A 20,549-nucleotide genomic window follows, 5' to 3' on the forward strand; every position below is an offset into this window, starting at 1 on the left:
AAGAAGTTGTCTAACAATTTTGACTCAAGAAGACTTTGGTAGGACTTATCATGAGGATCATTTCAGCAAAAGAAAGAATTTGACTAAACCAAACGGTTTTTAAGATACATGTATAATGTGCAAAAAAAAACACTGTCTGACCCCTCTGTTCTATTTTTAGTAACAGCAGCTATGTTTTTTTGACGGATCAAAAATCTAAACATACCTTTTGTGCAAGACATCCGATGGAACATTCATAACAAGTTTGGTTCCAATGGGTCAAGTAGTGTAAGAGGAGAAGATTTTTGTAAGAAATAACATTAAAAATAGCAAAAAAAACGTCAAAAAAGGGCAATAACTCCACCATGGCTCAACAGATTAAAATGAAAATTTGACCACTGATACAAATGTAGATCTTATCATGCTGAACACTTTTACCCACATCACAATATGACTAAACCTAACGGTTTTGGAGATATATGCGAAAAACTACTATCTGACCCCAATGTTCTATTTTTAGTAACGGACGCCTGGTGATGGCAATAGCTCACATGGCCTTTGGCCAGGCCAACTAAAAAAGCAGGTTGTACATGAAGAATATGTAGTTTTTGGGCTTCATCCACACATTTCAGACAATTTTTAACAAAGTCAACAAAAAAAAAAAACTAATTTAGCAAGTTACAAAAAACCCAGGATCCTAAATTGGTCATCTGGTTAAATTTTGATTTCAAGGGTAATGAATTTAACAAGGAGCTGTCCAACAATTTTTATTCAAGAAGACTTTGGTAGGACTTAACAAAAAGATCATTTTAGCAACTGAAGGTTTCTTTCTATCTATCACAGTTTTCAAGATATTGGCTGAAAACTGTAAAAAAAAACAAAACAAAAACATCCCTTTCCATCTTTCAAGGGCAATAACTCTAAGAAAGAGGGGTCTGACAACTTTGATCCCTTCAAACTTTGTAGGCCTTATAATATGGATCATTTTCGTGATTGAAAGAATTTGGCTAAACCTAACGGTTTTAGAAATATGGGAAAAAAATTCTAACCCCAATGATTTAATTTTAGTAACATCAGTCATATTTTTTGACAGATCAACAATCCCAACATCAGTTCTATGCAAGAAACCCCAAGGAACATTCAAACCAAGTTTGGTTCCAATTGGTCAAGTAGCGTTTGAGGAAAAGATTTTGGTAAGAAATAACTTAAAGAATAGCCAAAAAAAATCCAATAACTCCAACATGGCTATATGAATGAAAAAGAAAATTTGACCACAGACAGATTTCATCATGCTGAACACTTGTACCCATGTCAGAATTTGGTTGAACCAAACAGTTTTGGAGATATATTTGAAAAACTACTGTCTAACCTCTATGTTCTTTTTTTAGTAACCGCAGCCATGTTTTATGATGAATCAAAAATCCCCACAACAGTTCTTATGCAGGGTACCCCATGGAACATGCACACCAAGTTGAGTTTCAATTGGTCAAGTAGTGTCAGAGGAGAAGAAGAGTTTTGAAAAATTATTAATGACGACCTTCTGCCAGGTGAGGTAAAAAACTTAGAAACAGCAATTAAAATACCGTTTTTATTTCACAAGATTCATCCTCATCACCTCCAATTTCATCCACAATACATGAATCAAAACCATTTGGCCCGATTGGTGAGCTTGAAGTAGAAAATTCTCCATCACCTGCCATCTGGTCATCATTGGCATCCATGTTAAAGATGTCAGCTATAAATAGATTTACAATGAAACTAATCAATTACGATCATCTCATACAGCTTTCCTGATCTCAGACCTGCAATACCCTTCAACTCCCCCCCCTCCCAAAAAAAAAAATGTACATTGAATGCTAATTTTACACAATTAGGCCAACATTTTTTAAAAATCTGTTTTACAGGACCACAGACCCTATTTTAGCGAAAAATAAAGTAATAATAAAAGTATGTGAATGTCATTTTATTTTTTTAAATTCCACTGACTTTTTGAATATTTGTGAGAAAATCCCATACTAAAAATAAAAGTTTTATCACAGTAAATATATACTGCACATTGCATTTTACAAAGCAAGACTCATCCAACATTCCACCTCCGCGATTGATACTGATGTAACCAACTACTTCAATATCAATTGTAAATTCAAAATAATCATCATATCCCAAAAATGCTCCTATCTAACCTCCAAAAGATAAGATTAATCTCTGGAAAAATTAAAGGAATCACATTTAAATACAGTACTGAGTAAACATCTTGCATATAATCACCATTTTATCTGTCTTGCACAGCTGATAATTACTGGTCATTATAATAAAGTATGACAAATACATATCATAATTGCAACCAACATAGACCTCCATAAATTTAACTATCAAGATCATTTCACCTACCAATTAAACCTTTACCAAAACATATTACATCAATAAGATGCTGACATCCAATCACACCTAGGACACAATGCAAACATGACTTTCCAACTAACAATCATAACTGATCAGTGACAATTAGATCAAATGTGGCGTGGGTTCTGATGTATTAAGACAAATTTGAAATGTTCACAAATGACTTGAAATACACATTCAAAACACTTTGGAAATGTAGCCAAAAACTTGGAAAGGGGTACCAATGTATCCACACACTGAACATATTTCATACACCTTCTTTTCAAAGGCAATTAATCCTGAAAATGGGCAAGTCAAAATTTGAGTGTATTCTCTGTTTCATTGAGAAAACATCAATCAGTCTTTAAATAATAGTAGAAGTGAAATATATATTTCAATTGGGTATTAAAAGCTTTTACTTTTCACACACATACATGTAAAATACAGCAAAAAAAATAAAAACGACAAATAATCTCTTTTATTTTTTTTCCCATTCACTCGCCAAGATTTGGTCTTTCATTTTTATTTTTATTTGCTCCCCTTGACCCATTTAAAATTAAAAAATCACATTAAAGATTGAAGTAGCAGTCTTTATAGATGTCAACAGGACATGGTTCATACATGTTCAAAAACCCACAAAATTCACTTTTATTTCTTGTGCAGAAATAGTGTAGTTACATACCACATAAACAATCTCATCATAAAACTATTAAGTGTGAAATATTATGAATATAAATATTTATGTAATTTTGAGTAACTTTAGTAAACTTGGATGTGTCAAATTGAGTACTGTTAATTCAGTTTTGTAAAAACATTTTAAAGGTTAGGAATAGCACCCCAAATTACATAATCTATGGTGAACTAGGCAGATTTCCTATAGGAATAATAATTAATAGCAGGCTTATTTTATACTGGAATAGTTTACTGACTGACAATAAAAAAATATCATCTGTCTGCATCCCAGAAATCCGAATGTCATTGCTAAGTCCGTCCCAAACGAGGTAGAACTTACTTTATTTGGAATGATCAAAAACCTATGGATAAAAATGTATTGAAAACCATTGTTGAACGACAGTTAAAAGATCAATTCATTCAATCATGGTTCTCAAATGCTAATAACTCTTCAAGCTGCTAATTTTATTTTGAATTCAAAAAAGAATTTAAGTTAGAATCAAACTTGTTAAAACTTAAAGTAGGTGAAATGCACCAAATCGCCAAACTGAGATGCTCCAATTTAAAAATATCGTTTGAAACAGGTACATGTAGATGGTCTAAGATACCAAAAGGTCAAAGAATATGTCTTCTTTGTGAGCAGCGAATCGGAAATGAATTCCATTATTTCTTTTTGTGTATCCGCAGATGTACAATATATAAATTAAAAAGGCTTCTTGAATTTTGTCATAAAGAACTGTACATTAATTTGGCATCATTTATTAGAAATCTTGCTAAATTGCCGTGAAAACCAACCTTTCATCTGTTAGATACTTTATATCTTGATCCTGTCTTGTGCACTATTTTTACATTTCGTAATTAATGACAAAATGATCAAAAGACATAGATCTACTAAAAACTACTTCCGGTTTGAAAGATCTTCATAAAACCATGCAATCTATGCCAAACCCAGAACTGTTTTTAAGATAATTTTACAAATATTTGGAATGCCCTTTGCTGTTTCTCGCCTATTAATGATGAAAATTTCCTAAGAAAAAACTGACAAAATATATATGGCATGAAGTCTAATTTGCTGAAACAGAAATCTGATACTTTTGCTTCTGACTTGGCACTTAAGATGATTGACTTCCTCTTATAAATGAATATTATAGCAAAACATCATCAGGATAGAGCAGTACTTTTTTTGTACGGTAGAGGTTGGTAAGGCCACTAGTAGTCACTACGGGTAACACATAGTCTATAGACCCTACTTCCCTAGTATTAGTAGTAAGGCTAGTTTCACAAATTAAGTCTTTTTAATGGGAGCAAAAGTTTTAATGCTATACGTTGCAATTTTTTTATTCTATTGATTTTTTTTCAATAATAAATCAATGTTGTAAATAGCTTACAAGCATAGACAAACTAAACAATATTTATTTACCACAATATTTCTTCCCGCATGAAGCCACTTACGGACGTAGAATTAACAGCACGATTAGTCTTGATGCATTTGTATGTCTCAGGATATTTACCAATATTTACTGTAAGATTATTTTTCATACGCATTTTTTATGTAAAAACGTTCTTTTTGATACAAAATTTAATATGTAATGATCTACATTGCACATATTCGAAACTAATATTTTTAAACTCGCCCCTAACACTCCTTAAATGTTTTGGAGGTTTGTTCGAATCGACGAATGTATCAGAAGTCTGGCCATTACATGTAAGTTATGTACCAAGATTATACAGATAATAAACTCAAATATTATCATCTTGTTTGTACCTTAATTCCTTTTGGGATTCAGTCTCCGGAGCTGTTTTCTGTGGAGTGGACGGCCAAATCAGAAAGTGGAAAGTAGCTCCGGAGACTATTATAAGCTATCGCCATCGGGTCCGTTCGCCCTATTTTATTTAATATCAGGTATAATTTTAATACTCTTACTATTGTTATACGTGTATATGAACATAATTTTTAAATATGAACATAATTTTTTGAAATTTTAATTTATTATAATGTTGTTAATTAATTTGCTTTATTAAATTTGTTTTTATAAGCAACTCAGTCTAAATTACCTTTGATTGTAATTAATTGATGATCAGGTATAAATATTATATCTTTGATCTTACTGATTACCTATTAATAGTCTTTGGTGGATTAATTATGCTAATAATCAGCTTGGATATGGGCAAACAATGCATGTATGAACTGGAAGACATTATGGGAAATTTATTTCACAGCTTGGTTGTTTTGATATTGAGTGTGTTTTGACAAAAAAAAAGTATATATGGAAGTGGAATATGGAGCATCGTCATTCTTCTATAAACTATGGTACAGTACTTGTGTATTTCATGTGACAGAGAGGTTTGACCTCGACAGCACAGTTTCTTGTGATGTATGTGAAAGGTGGCAGCACAGACTATGTGGTACTGGTAAGTATTTATGTATAGAAATGAATCTTCGTATACGCCAGTTTTTATTAGATATTCATCCTGTTTCAAAAATCTGTTTAACGGTAATTTTTTAACAAACATGATCAAGACTGTAAAGCATCTGATGTTATGAAAGAAATGCAGTAATCTATTTAAATAAAAACTTAATATGATGTAATTGCAGGTATTTCCCTTTAAGCCTACAAAGATGCCAAGCATGGAAATGAATCGCAGTTCATTTGTGCACCATGTTAGCAGAGAAACTGGACAGAACCAGCAACAGATCCTGAACCAGCAGTAGACCCAGAACCAGCAGCAGATCCTGAACTAGAACCAGAACCAGCAGCACCACTGGAGCCTGACCAACCAAATCCACTGGATGGTACCTTTGACATTGGTCACTGGAATGCTGATGATCCACCTGAAACCATGGACACGTAAGTATAATTCTAAACTGTTATTTAAAAATAATAATTAAAAGTGAATAATTAAAAGTGTGATGAGCAAAGTGGTCATACATAGATATGAGACAGAATATATCATCTTCTTTAATTATTTACATATGATTAATGTTTTCATTTAATTTTTAGGTTGGAACAACAGACTGAATACTGCTGCCAAACATGCTAGTGTCCCTTTCTACGTTCTTGTCCCAGACCTTCAGACCAAAGCCTAAGCAGTAGATGTCAGTGTGCATGCTGACGATTTAGAAAGAGATGTCCGCGTAAATACACATTACTGGAACAACGAATCCAAACTGCATGGGACCAGTATGTGGATGGTATCATCTCTACTTCACACTTCTTAAAGATTGTTTCCAGACTCTATATAGGCCTACCAACAACCCACTAGACCAAGTTCAGCCACAGCAGTAATTGCATTAAGAACTGAATTTTGAACAATAAGTTAATTACTCTTGTATTATTTTAGTGCTGAATTGTCAGAAGTATCATGCATTGACTTTACATGTGTTGATGATCATCAATATGTTGAATAAAGATGAATACATTGTATCTTAGTCTTCATTTATTTATGATTTACTACAATTATATGGTATATACCTCTGCTGCCTTGAATGAACCAGATGAATCATATTGCCTGAAATCACCTGTAAAGAAGCTTAAAAAAGTGATTACAGAAATTTATATCTATTAAGTTTTTAATAAGTTTAAAATAAATGATATTGTCAGTTCTTGGCTGAATTGTCTCCCTTTCCAATACATGAAGTAATATTTTTGAAAGTAAACTACTTTTTTTATTCTGCCATTTATGTCATTCATGTTTACTCAGAAATATTTGATTATATAACATAATGGCTACGAATATATAGGGTGAACGGACCCAGGGCGAATAGGTATTAGGGCGAACGGACTGAGGGCGAACAGGTAGTAGGGTGAACGGACCCGATTCGGAGACTAATCCCTTTTGGGACCACCGGTGGTCAAAACAAAAAAATATCTCCAGCGCTGAATCCCAAAAGGGATTAGATAGACCAACGAAAAAGAATAAAACAAGAAATCCTCAATTAAAAATGTAGTGTGGCACAGTATATAACCTTAGCTTCTTCATTGTCCCAGCACCATATCTGCATACGTCGAACCTCAGACTATTGAACTGACTGTCAGACCATCATACCACTGACCTGACAACTAAAAAAGAGGCATCAGACTGAAGAACGGACCCCCCTTGGCGCCCAATTTTACACCAGTTGATCTCAATATAAGTAACCAAAGGAAGTGAAAGTTGTCTATTGTGGTTGTGGACAATGATCGACAATGTGTCATGTGAAAAAATGGTCTCACTAATTACAGACAAGAGGCGTCAAGAAGCAACAAGAAATTGATTTAGCGACAAGAAGCAACAAGAAGTTTGAATGGCAACAAGAAACTAAAAAATACTGACAAGAGGAGAGAGACTATATTTATTTGCTGTTTGAATTATAAAAAGATGAAAAATAGAAATAAATGTAAGAAATTATAAATCCTTGGTTATATTTAAAAATAAAAAAATGCAAAGTTGATAAAAACAGGGACATTAATACACATTAATGTCTCCAGTAAAATTTGCCATATAAGGTTTAAAATTTTGAGAAACTAATATTAATCAAATATATCATTTTAAATGACATTTTAAAATATAATAAAGAAATAAATTGACAAAAATGGAGAAAAATAACTGGATTTGCAAAGATTTGAGTTTTAAAATGGTATGTTTTTATCACAAGATTAAGATATATGTTATCTGTTTCTTTGATGTTATATGCTATTTTTATTTTTTAAAAAAAATATTTGAAATATTTCTTAATGAGTGCCGATATGTCAGGATTACAGATCTTTCTAAACTCTGATAGATTTGTATATTTATGCATAACAGCCAATCGGATTAATTAAGTTATGACATTCATCCACGCGCCAGTCAACAAGATGTTAATCACTGACTTATTATGGCACATGGGCTTTCCCCGGGAGGTGGGTTGTTAAATTGTTAATTGAGGTAGTTATGATATTAATTACCTAAAAGAAGCCACTCACCCTTTGATCTCACAATCAAGAGTCTTGGTAGCTAGAATTGTTGTAGTAACCTTCAGAATCAAACACACTGATTATTTTGATATAAAAATTAAAAAAAATATTGGCTGTAATAAGAATTTTTTTAGCATCATAATTTATGAAGCCATAGACCAGAAAACTAAGTAAAGTAAAAACACTGTTGATGATTCTAAGCGTGGTTGTTTTATTAGTCATTTACGTTCAAATGGTTACTACTACAGAACTTGTTTTTCTACCAAGCTGACTGAAGCCAAAACTTAACTCATCTTATACATGCATTCAAAACACCCAAGCTGAAGAATCCACACTTTTTACTCATCATTAACATAAATACCGGACCCAAAGCAGTCACTCTGGTCCTTGCAAAAGTACGACTCTGTGCGTTTGTAAGAATCTTTGCTACATATTTGCATATGGTTTCGCTTTGTTATGCTGACATTAATATTAATATCTTAATTCAAAAATTGAACAAATTACAAATTTATAAAACAAAGAAAATCCGCAGAAATAATTTGGTCCTTTAAATTTGCATTTAATTCCGCTATTTTTGGCAAAGCGTTACTGATGAGTCTTCAATAGTTGAAACATGTGCCTCAAAATTTTAAACATTTTTATTTCATTTTAAAATTTAAAAAAAAAAGAACTTCAAAAAAAAAAAAAAAAAAAGAAACAACAATCATTTTGGAACTTTGGTCAACTTAAAGCATGTTTGTAACGCAAAAACCACAATAAAATGATATGCAATTATTCAGCTGTTTTTTGACAAAGCATTACTGATGAGACTTCAATAGTCGAAACATGTGCCTCAAAATTTTTAAACACGTTTACTTCATTTTAAACTAAACAAAAATAAATTTAAAAAAAACACAAAAATCATTTTGGAACTTTGGTTAAATTTAAGCATGTGTATAACGCACAAACCACAATAAAATATAGCATTGGTAATTTTGATACACATGCGTAACTTTACTATTAAAGTCACAAAATTTATTTGGCTCAAAGAATCATTTCCTTTTCATTCTTTTCATTCATCAGCACCATGAAAACTGATTTATTCAACGGGTCATAGTTTTCCTTTCCTCGTTTGTCTACCCCGGACTTGACTTTTTATGAGCAACTCGGCGGGGGTTTGTAGAAAAGCGGAGGATGCTTACCCTACCGGTGCACCTGGTCCATGCTCCCAGTTTTTAGTGGAGTCCGAGTTGCTCATTTACTTTTGTTACTTTGTATGTATGATTTTAGTTACTTTATGTTCTTTGTTGTGTATGTCTGTTTTCCATGTCTGGTCTTTGTCCCTGGATTACATTCTTTTGACTGCTATAACCTTGGTTCCCTTGATTACTCTTTGTCACTAACTTCTGTATTTTAAACCCTACATGGCAAATTCATATTAACTATGCATGTACAAAAGTTTTTTTTTAATATAACTTCTTACAATCTTCTCCATTTTCAGTTCTCCTATTAAAAAAGATGATTTTTTTTTCATCTGTTTATTATTCAAACAGCAAATAAATATAGTCTATCTCCTCTTGTCGGTATTTTTTTAGTTTCTTGTCGCTAATTCAAGCTTCTTGTCACTAATTCAAAGTTTCTTGTCGCTAATTCATGTTTCTTGTCGCTTCTTGGCGGTTCTTGTCGGCAATTAGTGAGACGCAGAAAAAACTATTTTTTTGTGGTGCTCCAATGTTCTGCACTTCAGATGCTTCTAATGACTTTCAGGTTGAAATATGAATGCCACACAATCTACCTAGTATACGGTGCTTCCAAAAGTAGCTGTTAGCCCATGGAAGTAAAGGTGCTGCCTAATTTAATTTATTCAAAAGTGAAATTCTGTTCGTTTTTTTTATGTAGAGGATTTAAGTCATAAAATATCTTATTTACATTAATTGACAGTGAGTTAGAACTTGCTTATTTACCTAAGCAACAAACATTAAATGTGTCCACAGTTTTGATTGGTTGATACAATCAGGTTAGGTTTCAAAGTGTATTGCCATTCTGGGGTCATTTGTCATGTGACTTTTGCAGATTAGTGTCACCATTTTATTGACTTTGCTTTTTTGGCTGTTGATTGTGGCCACAAGAAGTGAAAATGAAATGTGCCTGGTGCGTAACACATATAATTGAGCCTTGTGGAACATGGTCAAAACACAAAATGAAGGAAGCATCATATAATGATAGAAGTATGACATTTACCTTGACATTTATATTTCTGTGGTTCAATTTAGTAAGAGATAAATATTTGCGACTTAAATTACTGAATAAGAGTCTTTACTCTGTGTTCCATTATTAATGTAAACATTGGTAAAGGTAAAACGTGATAAATAGTCCTGTCAATTTGATAGAATACAATGAATAAGAAATCAAGTTTGTTCATACAAAAAATGTTTTCATTTCAGCATTCTCAATGCAAGAATGAACCTTATTGCCAAATATTTGCAACTTAAATTACTGAATAAGAGTTTTTGCTCTATGTTTTATTATTAATGTAAACATTGGTAAAGGTAAAATGTGACAGATAAATTATTGATACAAGGTAATAAAAGTGTTATTCAGAGATGACCAAAGTAACATTAAAAAAATAGTTTGAAAAGGAAGCAAGTTACAGTAAAACAATTCCTTGCTTTCAAATCAAGAGATGATTCTCATTTTTATCAAGGATTTCTATAGTAGACTATAATAATCTTTGTTTCCATAGTTTTATTTTCACATTGGGGAAATATTGAACTGTAAAGGGATCATTGTAGTCTACAAATACATTTCCTGTTTAATTAGTTACATGCAAAGGATAATCAAGGGAACCAAGATTCTATCCTAAATCAAAAGAATGTAATCCAGGGACAAAGACCAGTCATGGAAAACAGACAAACATGGCAAAGAACATAAAGTAACCAATATAATTCATACAAAATAACAAAAGTACATGTAAATGAGCAAATCAGACTCCACTAAAAACTGGGAGCATGGTCCACTGGGAGCATGATCCACTGGTACACCGGTAGGGTAAATGTCTTCTGCTTTTCTAGAAACTTTTGCCCACTTGCTCATAAAAAGTCATCTTGGGTAGACGAAAGAGGAAAGGAAAACTGTGACTTGAACAAATCAGTTTTCATTTGTAGTGCAGATGGATACACCATAACGATCCACGAGTTCATGATGACGACCATAAAACTTCTGTATTGATGAGTTCAATCTTGTATCAGCATAATCCTGTTCCAGAAGCCTAATTGTAAGAAGTCTAGCACAATACAAAAAGTCTATGTAGTTACGACAAGCTCTGGCATAACATATGGGTTGTTCCAGTTTACACACACTGTCTAAGATTGGCAAAAAAAAATCATTCTTGCACTGAGAACGCTGAAATGAAAACTTTTTTTGTATGACCAGTTGACATACTGACAGTCTAATTTTTTAGTACCCAAAAATTGGAAACTAAATTTATTAACTTTTGTTCGAAAAGTTTGCATTCTAGAATTAGAATAAATACACATGTACACTTGAGTTTAATTTTGATAAATTAAAACTATCAGAAATCCAATAATTCCATCACTGTGAAGTCAAGTCAAGAAAACATTGTGTCGGTAAGAAACAAATAGGTTTTATTTACTCTTTACATGATAGCCACACGTACCTCTATTTTACATACATTTTATGGAAGCAGGTCAGGGAAGTGTGTCAATAACTTTTAAAAATTAAAGAGAAGAAATGAAAAACCTCTTGCAAACTTCATAAAAATGTTTTTTTCAAAAAAGTAAAATATAATTGTACACATATTTATTCTTAAAAGAACACAGAAAATACTGTAGGTGATTAATACAACCACCATACATGCACATGGACAGACAAAAACAATTTGACAGACACTTTAAAAACTCATTGTATAGGAAAAAAATGTCATTACTTAAGTTTGTTTATACAAGTTCCAAAAATTATTGTCTTAATTGTAGGTGTTTAGTAGTCAACTAATAGAAATACAAAAATGTACTTGCACATTGTCTTAATCTTAGGGAGTAGTATTTTACCAATTGAAATACATGCACATGTACATGTATGATGATATTCATACACATCAGGTCTGAGACTGAAAATTTTTGAAAAAAAAAATTTGGTATCTGCATGTTAATGTTAGAATTACCATACATGTATTTTATTTGCTGCAGGATCCAAAGCAGAAAGCACACCTAACAACATGTGAGGGTGAAATACCAGTATGTCAACTAAAGTCACTGCAAATCCTGATCTCGATATTTTTAAAGAGGAAAAAGAAGGGAAATTAAGAGAAGTTGGAAGTCAGGCTGTTTGGTCATTGTCATCTTGTAAACCAGGTACACACATTGTTATCCAAGTAAGAATTTTGATTTGAGATTTCTATGATGAGAAATCTGCTTGAATTTCGAAATCATGTCATATTTATACCCCTGCTCCAAGGAGAGCCCTGTTTAACCCTTGTCCATGTTTCAGTCTGAACATTTTTTCTTTCACACTTTTCTCATCAACTACTCATCACGGCAGCTTGAGATTTTGAATATTCTTCCTGTAAGTATGCCATATGGTTGAAATCCATTTTTGGGATATTTCGACAACAACTTCCTGTTTTCCTAGGACTTTGTTTATTTTCCTTGAATTGTGATTGAAAGCATGGGCCTTGCTAGTTAACAATAGGTCACAGATTTCGTGCTTTACCTATTAGAAAGTTCTTATGCAGATTGAATTCAAAGAAGAGACCTAATGTGAAAAACATACATGTCAAAGGAAATATTTAAGGTAAAAAATATCTGTAATATGATTGTAAACAAATCACAGAAGCATGTTATCAGTACATCAGAGTATAATACACTGATCATAGAAACAAGCTATCAATAAACTTTATGTATGTATTGTATGATCATACTGGTAACATATGTACAATAAACTACATGTACGATCATACTGGTAACATGTATAATAAACTACATGTACGATTATACTGGTAACATATGTACAATAAACTACATGTACTTGTATGATCATACTGGTAACATATGTACAAATGTAGTCTGAATTTAAAAATCTGTTACAAGAAACTGAAATTTATATGCATCACTTCTTGAAATTTTGTTGTTTACCTCAGCATAAGAGAAGACAAAAAGATAAACTTCTAATTATTGAGAATTATTTAGTGATGTTATCAGATCGATTATTGACATGGATGGTTCAGTATTAAATTCACATGATCATTGACATATTCTTAAGTTCAACTACATACAAAAAAAATCTAGTAGAACCAGTGGGTATTTGTGGGTGTGGTCTATATAAATAGCTAGAAATGTGCTTCATTGATTCACGAATCATCATTTATAATGAGAATATTTTAATATAAACAGTAAATGTAATTAATGGTTATTATCCCTATACTGGTAAATTTCTAGGATTTTGATTGGCTAGGTGCATGTCTTTACAAATCCTTTATATCTGGATGTGGTTCAAGGCCATATACCCGGCTGTGAATAATAATTTCCCTGTGGCACTAACACAACATCCATTTCAAATATATCAGGAGATTTACATCTATTGTTGACTTTTTGATATAAGAAAAGTGCTTGAAAATAGTTTCTAGCTGCATGAGCATACCTGTTAACTTTGGGACAGTTCAGTCATGTGGGAAATGACACTGTCACACATGGGAGATTTTTACATAAAGGCAGATTTTTAATGTAAAAATTCAATTGTTAAGTACTTTTCAGAGAAACTTAGTAATTTTAACCAAAAACCTCCCACAAAGTTTACATTTTTATGGGGGATATTCAGTATCTTTCATTGATTTTGTGGGAGTCCCCTAATGTGGTAGGGTTAAGAGATTTGCATGAGAAAAGTATTTACTTTTTACCTTGACCTTTGCTGAATCTGCTGTTTCAGTAGAATAGATTGTTTTGTCTTTGTTCACAAACAGTATGTATATTTATGCCTGGTAAGAAAAGTATACCCCTTCATACAATGTTTTGGGTGTGTACAGAATGCTGGTGACCTTGGACATTATCAGTGCATATGATTCATGCTTCAAGTTTTTGATTGCACATCAGCAGTACACATGCATTATTCTTGTTCCAGGTTTTTTATTTCACACCAGCTGTTATGCATTGTCCTTGCTCTGGGCCCAGGTTTTTGATTGCACACCAGCTGTTATGCATTGTCTTTGCTCTGGGCCCGGGTTTTTGATTGCACACCAGCAGTACACATGCATTGTTCTTGTTCCAGGTTTTTGAATGCATACTATCATCTCATCTGTCCCTTCGGTCTTCGTCTCCACAGAGGGCCAATAACTCTAAATAATTTATTCCATAGGCCCACATGTATTTTTCACTGGCATATTTTGTCAGTACCTTAGGCCATTATGTTTATTTGGATACAAGGGAGCAATGAAAAGGATCGGAATAAACTAAGAAAACTCCAGTTACAGCCTTCCCTGTGGTGTTAGGTTTTCTTCATCGTTCATTGAAGACCCCTTGGGTGGCCTTGGACTGGCATTTTTCATCCTGGTGAGGTTGTTTTCTCTTTGACCTATTAACCATTTCCATTCTCGTTTTATTTAATATATTTAATCTAATGTTTTTGAATCATTCGATTCAATTTAAGGTTCATTTTTATGAGACATATGACCTATTGCCTCTTACATAATTACTTGTTGTTTTAAACTCCATTATTCTACATACTGGTAAATTTTATAGGTTTTGGTGTGGACCAGTTGAGGGATGATTCATCAGATACCTATTGGCAGTCAGATGGACCTCAACCACACCTTGTGAATATTCAGTTTAGAAAGAAGACAACTATCCATGATATCTGTGTGTACACTGATTATAAAGCAGATGAAAGTTACACACCTAATAGGTAAGGGTTACATGAGTCTATAGTGAATTAAAGAATTGGGGAAATTTTTCATAAGACAATCGTCCTGATTCCAAGTAGTATAAAACAAATAAAACTTATTTGCACAGTCTTGACTTAAGGTGATAGATAGATTGTATGCATTTTGTACATGTATATTAAGATATGAATGTAATTACCAGTAAATTAGAAAGTCAGAGGTTATTGCAAAGTTTTAGTTTGTGTGTATCAATTTTCATGGCTTTTGAAAAGTTTTTTTACAGGTAATTTGTAGTTTACTCAAGGTCGTCTGACATCACAGTCTTTATTATAAATTTTACCTTTCTTTGGGAATTCTGTTTCATGGTTGACTGAACCACAATAAACTATAAAATTAGGTACCTGATGAAAAATCAAGCTTCACAGTTACTGTAACATTGAAAAAGACTGAATCAAAGACTGTGACTGGTAATATATCATCAGTTTTGCAACTGTTTTGTTTGTCTGACAAATTTTCATGTACACAATGCTGGTCATTTAGACTTTGATGATACCTGACAAAACTATTTCAGTTGGCCCTTTTCAGTTTCTCCAAAGGGGAAGTCTAGAGGTTTGCACTTTGTCCATCAGTCCATCCATCTGTCTGTCAGTCTGTCAAATCAGTTTTCTGCATTTTTTCTTCATGCTTGCAGATATACAATTAATATTTTGTACATTACTTTAGCATGACTTGTTACACATAATGTTTGAATTTTGTTCTGGTCTGTTGACTTTTTGCTGAGTTTGGGCTCTTGGACTTAGAAAAAAAAAATGCAATAAAATAATTTTCTGCAATTTTTTTCAGCATGCTTGCAGATATACATTAAATATTTGGTACATTTATTAAACATGACAAGTTCTAGATCAAGTTTAAATTGTATTGTGGTCCGTTGTATTTTTGCTGAGTTATGGTCCTTAGACTTGAAAAATGAGTTTTTTGCACTTTTTTTTGTCATGCTTGCAAATATATGTTTGATATTTTGTACGTTGTTTACATTGACAAGTTACAGATCAATGTCAAATTTTGTTCTGGTCTGTTTAATTTTCAGTTGAGTTATGGACCTTGGACTTAAAAAATTAATGCTGACTCAGTTTTTTGCACTGTGTCGTCACCAAATTATGCAAGAAGTTTTGCATTCAGTTCTTTTCTATAGGAATTTCTTTCAGTAGGGAACTTTGAATTGTCATGCCATACTCTCAGAATGCTTGTTTTAAATACCATTCTACCAGTATCTTTGCATTTAAAGGCTTGCTTTGCTCATAAGTAATGTGTTCTTATTAAAACAATATTTTTCATTAATCTTCAGGATCTCTATTAGAGCTGGTACCCATTTCAATGATCTTGTTGAGGTAGAACAGATTGAGATGTCAGAGCCCGTAGGATGGGTCTGTGTTCCAATGAAAGATGTTAACGATAAACAAATTAGAACATTTATGATACAAATCGCCATATTATCAAATCACCAGAATGGCAGAGACACACACTTGCGGCGGATCAAGGTGCGTTCTCCTGTGCAAGACATTTCTTCAGCTAAAATACCAAAATTTACAAGTCCTGAACTATTACAATTTGCTCATATCAGATAGTGGATTTTATATTTTTAGAAAGAAGTCTTTTAATGTATTATGGTTTGCACAAAACATATTAAGAAATGAAGCTTATCTGTAGTAAATTATTCTCAAACATGAGTTTTGAAGTTATCAGTAGGTTACCTTACAGACTAGTACTATACTTTCAGCATTTATAGTCTGCAAATTTCAATTTTTGATGTGACTTCCCTGTGACCTATAGATGATTGAGGATAGTCTTTTTGGGTTCATTTAGTGATCAACATAAAATCATATGGATGCTCATCAATAGTATTCAATTCATATGATTTTGTAAGAGACTATATATTTTGATTGGTTGACTACTAAAGCATTTATGGATAGTTTATCCCTAGCAACCTCATGCAATGTTATATCACTCTACTTAACTTTGATCTTCATTTTGTCAAATATTCCTCACACCATTTAGGTATAATTATATTCTAGCTTAAATACAATGTATTTCAATCTGGCACAGTGATATTTGTTTCTTGTCTCTTGTTTTCTGCTTATTTTAAGTGTATGCCTGGTTTCCTGTTTAATGAACTTTGATTTAAAAGAAAGATTAAATCTAAGATACTACATGCTAGAGTCATTTGTAATGTACATGTATTTGGTATGCTGTTTGATATAATGACTTTTGTTTTTTTCTTTCTGTTTGAAATAATTTTCATTTGTTTTGTAACAAGCTTTCTGATTGGTAGGTTCTCTTTGAGAAAACCAAGGTAGATTGTATAACTTGCTTTGGTACTGTGATTTCATATATGATGTTTAGTCTGCTCTTTGTAATTCAAATAATCCTGAATAAAATAAAGTTTTGTTAAGGAACAAATTCTTGATATTTTGATTTGAATCCATTAAAAAATAAATTTATAAGACATGTTTCTTAGTTTTGAACAGGTTTAAGTCGCACCAAAATACATGGTTTGGGCCAGTTTACATTTTTTAGCTCAACTGGCCTAAAGGACATTTGAGCTATTGTCATCACTTTGCATCTGTTGTTTTGTCATCATCCATCCTCATTAGCTATTTCAAACATCTTTTCTTCTATAACTAAGTGACCAATTGGAAGGAAACTTTGCGTAATTGTTCCTAAGGGTATCTTGCACAAACTGATTGTATAAAATTTTTGAAATGTTAAAAAAACATGGCCATTGTTACTAAAAATAGAACATAGGGGGGTCAAAATACAACTTTTTGCAAATAACTCAAAAACAGTTGAATTTAACAAAATTCTGACATTGGGTAGTATTGTTCACCATCAGAAAACAGACCAAAGTCGAAATTTTTAAAATGATTCGTCAACAGATGTAGGAGTAAAGGCCCCTGAAACAAGATTTTTTGTTGTTTTTCACATGTACAACTTTGTAAATCTTCTTCTCTGAAACCATGCAACAAAATTTAATTAAAGTTGGCGTAATTGTTCCTTAGGATATCCTGCACAAACTGATCATTTAAAATTTTTTATTGGTTGAAAACATGACCGTTGTTACTTAAAATAGAACATAGGGGTCAAAATACAGTCTTTTGCAAATAACTCAAAAACAGTTGAATTTAGCAGAATTCTGACATGGGTTATATTGTTAAACATTAGAAGACAGACCAATGCTGTAATTATTGACCGTGATTTGTCACCATATGTAGGACTTATTGTCCGTGAAACAGATTTTTTTGTTGTTTCAAATCTTCTCTGAAACCATGCTACAAAATTTAATTAAGTTGGCATAATTGTTCCTTAGGGTATCCTGTACAAACTGATCATTTAAAATTTTCATGGGTTGAAAAACATGACAGTCATTACTAAAAATAGAACCTAGAGGTCAAAATGTTTTTTTTGCTATTTTTCCCTCAACTACAGAAGAATGAAAGATGAAAGCTACTCATAAGGTAAACATGCTTCTCTGAGTTGACTGACAGTATTGAAATTTTTTGATAGGCAACAATTTTCAAAATGGCTGCAAATTTATGGTGGTTTTTACCAGTTGCTTGGATTCTAATTATTTTAAGGTTTGCTAGGAAACATGGTATTCTTAGTTGAATGGTGTTGACAAAAAATTGTTCTGGCTGACCATTTTTAAAATGGCTGCCATTATACTACTAATTTTTACACTTGATTAATTTCAATTATATTTGGCTTATGTAGTAAATACTGCCTTCTGAGTTGAAGTGAGGATGAAAATGTTGTATATCCATGATTTAACTTCATTTTTTGTTCTCTTTCAACAAATGTATAGTGGGCTATATCCCCCTCAGACCATGTGGGATAACGATGTGGGGGACTTCTGCCCCAATTTTTTCAAGAGGTTCTAAAATCACTTTGAAGGCATTTCCCATATTTTACAGTGCCTCAGGTATTCAGTTGAACTTACATTATTCATCAATATGTGGTCTTTTTCAACATTTGTTTGTCAAACACGGTAACAAGGCATGATACCTTTATTTACTTCCTTAATAGGGCATTATTTGCCAGTAGAGTGATTCAGGCTCTTTGAGAGTGTCTTGTTAAAAACCGATTCACTATTTTAAAGTGTAAACTACTGCAAGCCGTGTTATTCAGTATAATCTGCTAAAAAATGAAGAAAAAAAAACACACCTTAATTAAATTCTGGCTTCAACATGCAAGAGTTATATTTAATATATATGTATTTGGTACTTGTATGTTTCTATATATTTTCAGTTCCATGAAGGAACACCCCTTTTGTATTATATTTAGTAAAAATACCATATGCCACATCAAATGTGCTGTCTCGTGTTACACATACTTTCTATAATTCTACAGATTACTATTGATCTTTGTCAAACTCTTTCCAAATTTGTAGAATAAAAAAAAATCATGAATTTTATTTGCTTGTATCTATATGTCAATAGGGAAGGAGGAGGAGTTAAATTTGGTTCTTAGATTTCAAGTTAAATTATATGATTTTCAGTTTTTTTTTTAATTTACCAGTAAATACTAATAAGGTGTTTACCTGTAGTTATGGTCTTCATTTTTCCACCAGTCAATCCATCTCTTTCTCTGTACACATTCAGTAGTCAAACCTTTGGAACTAGTTATAGATATTGAACATATATTTAGTTTATAGATAGATCTAGATGTATAAATGTTGAATTGTGGGTTGGTTGTATATTGTCATTACAGTTAATGTCTTTGGACACCTCTTTTTATGACATTTAATATTAGCTGTCCAGAGATTTGTGCATTTGTCAATTAGTTTAACTTATGTATTTAATTGGTCAGAGATATATATATGTATATGGATTCTTCTTCAGACATATGACTGGTTATCGAGGTGATAAAATTAAACTTTTCAACATACAAGCTTTAGTGGGCATGTTAAAATATAAATTTTAACATGGAGAGAGGAGATATAATTTAAATCAAGGATAGGCTGATGGAGAATTGGTTTCACCAATGAAATCTGTAGAAACCATGTCAAACAGTGAGAAAACTCTCACAGAAGTAAAATCACCACTCAATGTTTATAAAGTCAAATGCAGAGATGCACTGGCTTAGAATGGGAGAAATACATGTACATGAAAATGAGAATCGATTAAGTTCAAACTTTGGATTATTGATTAATTTGTTCATGTTCCTTGGACATAAAACTTAAGTTGTCATGGCTGTTAATGGAAGTGATTATTATAACAGTACAAGTCAAACATCAAGTTACAGAAATGCCTAAAACATTCTATACATATTTTAGAAAAAAATGACAAACAAAAGCTTGAAAGTTCAGTCTATACATGTCTAGACTGTTCAGGGTTTAACCTCTACTGTCATATCAGGCTGCATCATGTGAAGCATTCATTTTAGCTGAAGGCAAAATCATGTTTCTAATGAAAGAATCAAACAATCTATAAAGTGACAATTTAGAATGTCCAGTGTTTTATGTCTTATACACAAACATAGTGCTAGGAAAACAATTGTATTGGTTATAGAGAGTGTAGGTTAATCATTATTATATAAATACTCTGGCTGCTGAGACATGGCCACCTTTAATTTTGTGAAACCCCCATCTATTAAAATGATTTTTGGTACCTTCCTTTTCGAATCAAATTTTCAAGAAAAAAATAAACCGAATAATTGCA

The 20,549-nt window shown here is 32.3% G+C and overlaps 2 protein-coding genes across 5 annotated transcripts in view; one reads left to right on the top strand and one right to left on the bottom strand.

Annotated features, from left to right (window-relative positions):
* LOC148604819 (beta-alanine-activating enzyme-like) overlaps positions 1 to 4,901 on the bottom strand; it is a 31,871-nt gene extending 26,970 nt beyond the window's left edge. Inside the window, exons 1-2 of one of the 3 annotated variants that reach the window (XM_088550223.1) lie at positions 4,799 to 4,901; positions 1,563 to 1,714 (exon numbers count right to left, since the gene is read on the bottom strand). In XM_088550223.1, coding sequence (XP_088406349.1) covers positions 1,563 to 1,700 — 138 coding nt within the window. In that variant the 5' untranslated portion in view covers positions 1,701 to 1,714; positions 4,799 to 4,901. Of the gene's footprint in view, positions 1 to 1,562; positions 1,715 to 3,828; positions 3,851 to 4,453; positions 4,599 to 4,798 lie in introns of those variants that run through there. The other 2 variants (XM_088550221.1, XM_088550220.1) reach the window with 2 other exon arrangements.
* Positions 4,489 to 19,303, top strand: LOC148604820 (anaphase-promoting complex subunit 10-like). Of its 2 annotated transcripts, none has more exons than XM_088550227.1 (4): positions 4,489 to 4,555; positions 12,152 to 12,316; positions 14,696 to 14,858; positions 16,181 to 19,303. In XM_088550227.1, exons 2-4 carry the CDS (start codon positions 12,202 to 12,204, stop codon positions 16,458 to 16,460), a joined length of 558 nt encoding a protein of 185 aa, XP_088406353.1. In that variant the 5' UTR covers positions 4,489 to 4,555; positions 12,152 to 12,201; the 3' UTR covers positions 16,461 to 19,303. The 2 variants fall into 2 exon arrangements, with proteins under 2 accessions (XP_088406353.1, XP_088406352.1); XM_088550226.1 differs by lacking the exon at positions 4,489 to 4,555 and adding an exon at positions 4,636 to 4,738.
* The last annotated feature ends 1,246 nt before the right edge of the window (positions 19,304 to 20,549 follow it).

Source organism: Perna viridis, chromosome 10, assembly GCF_037379345.1.
Source record: "Perna viridis isolate PV_CMFRI_1.1 ecotype Kerala chromosome 10, ASM3737934v1, whole genome shotgun sequence".
Taxonomy (NCBI): Eukaryota; Metazoa; Mollusca; class Bivalvia; order Mytilida; family Mytilidae; genus Perna; species Perna viridis.

Excerpts from the sequence above, each read along its gene's own strand:
- LOC148604820 (XM_088550227.1), top strand. The coding sequence starts at position 12,202 with ATGTCAACTAAAGTCACTGCAAATCCTGATCTCGATATTTTTAAAGAG. Across the intron at positions 12,317-14,695 it reads ATTGTCATCTTGTAAACCAG|GTTTTGGTGTGGACCAGTTG; the intron begins GTACACACATTG and ends TAAATTTTATAG. Across the intron at positions 14,859-16,180 it reads GAAAGTTACACACCTAATAG|GATCTCTATTAGAGCTGGTA; the intron begins GTAAGGGTTACA and ends ATTAATCTTCAG.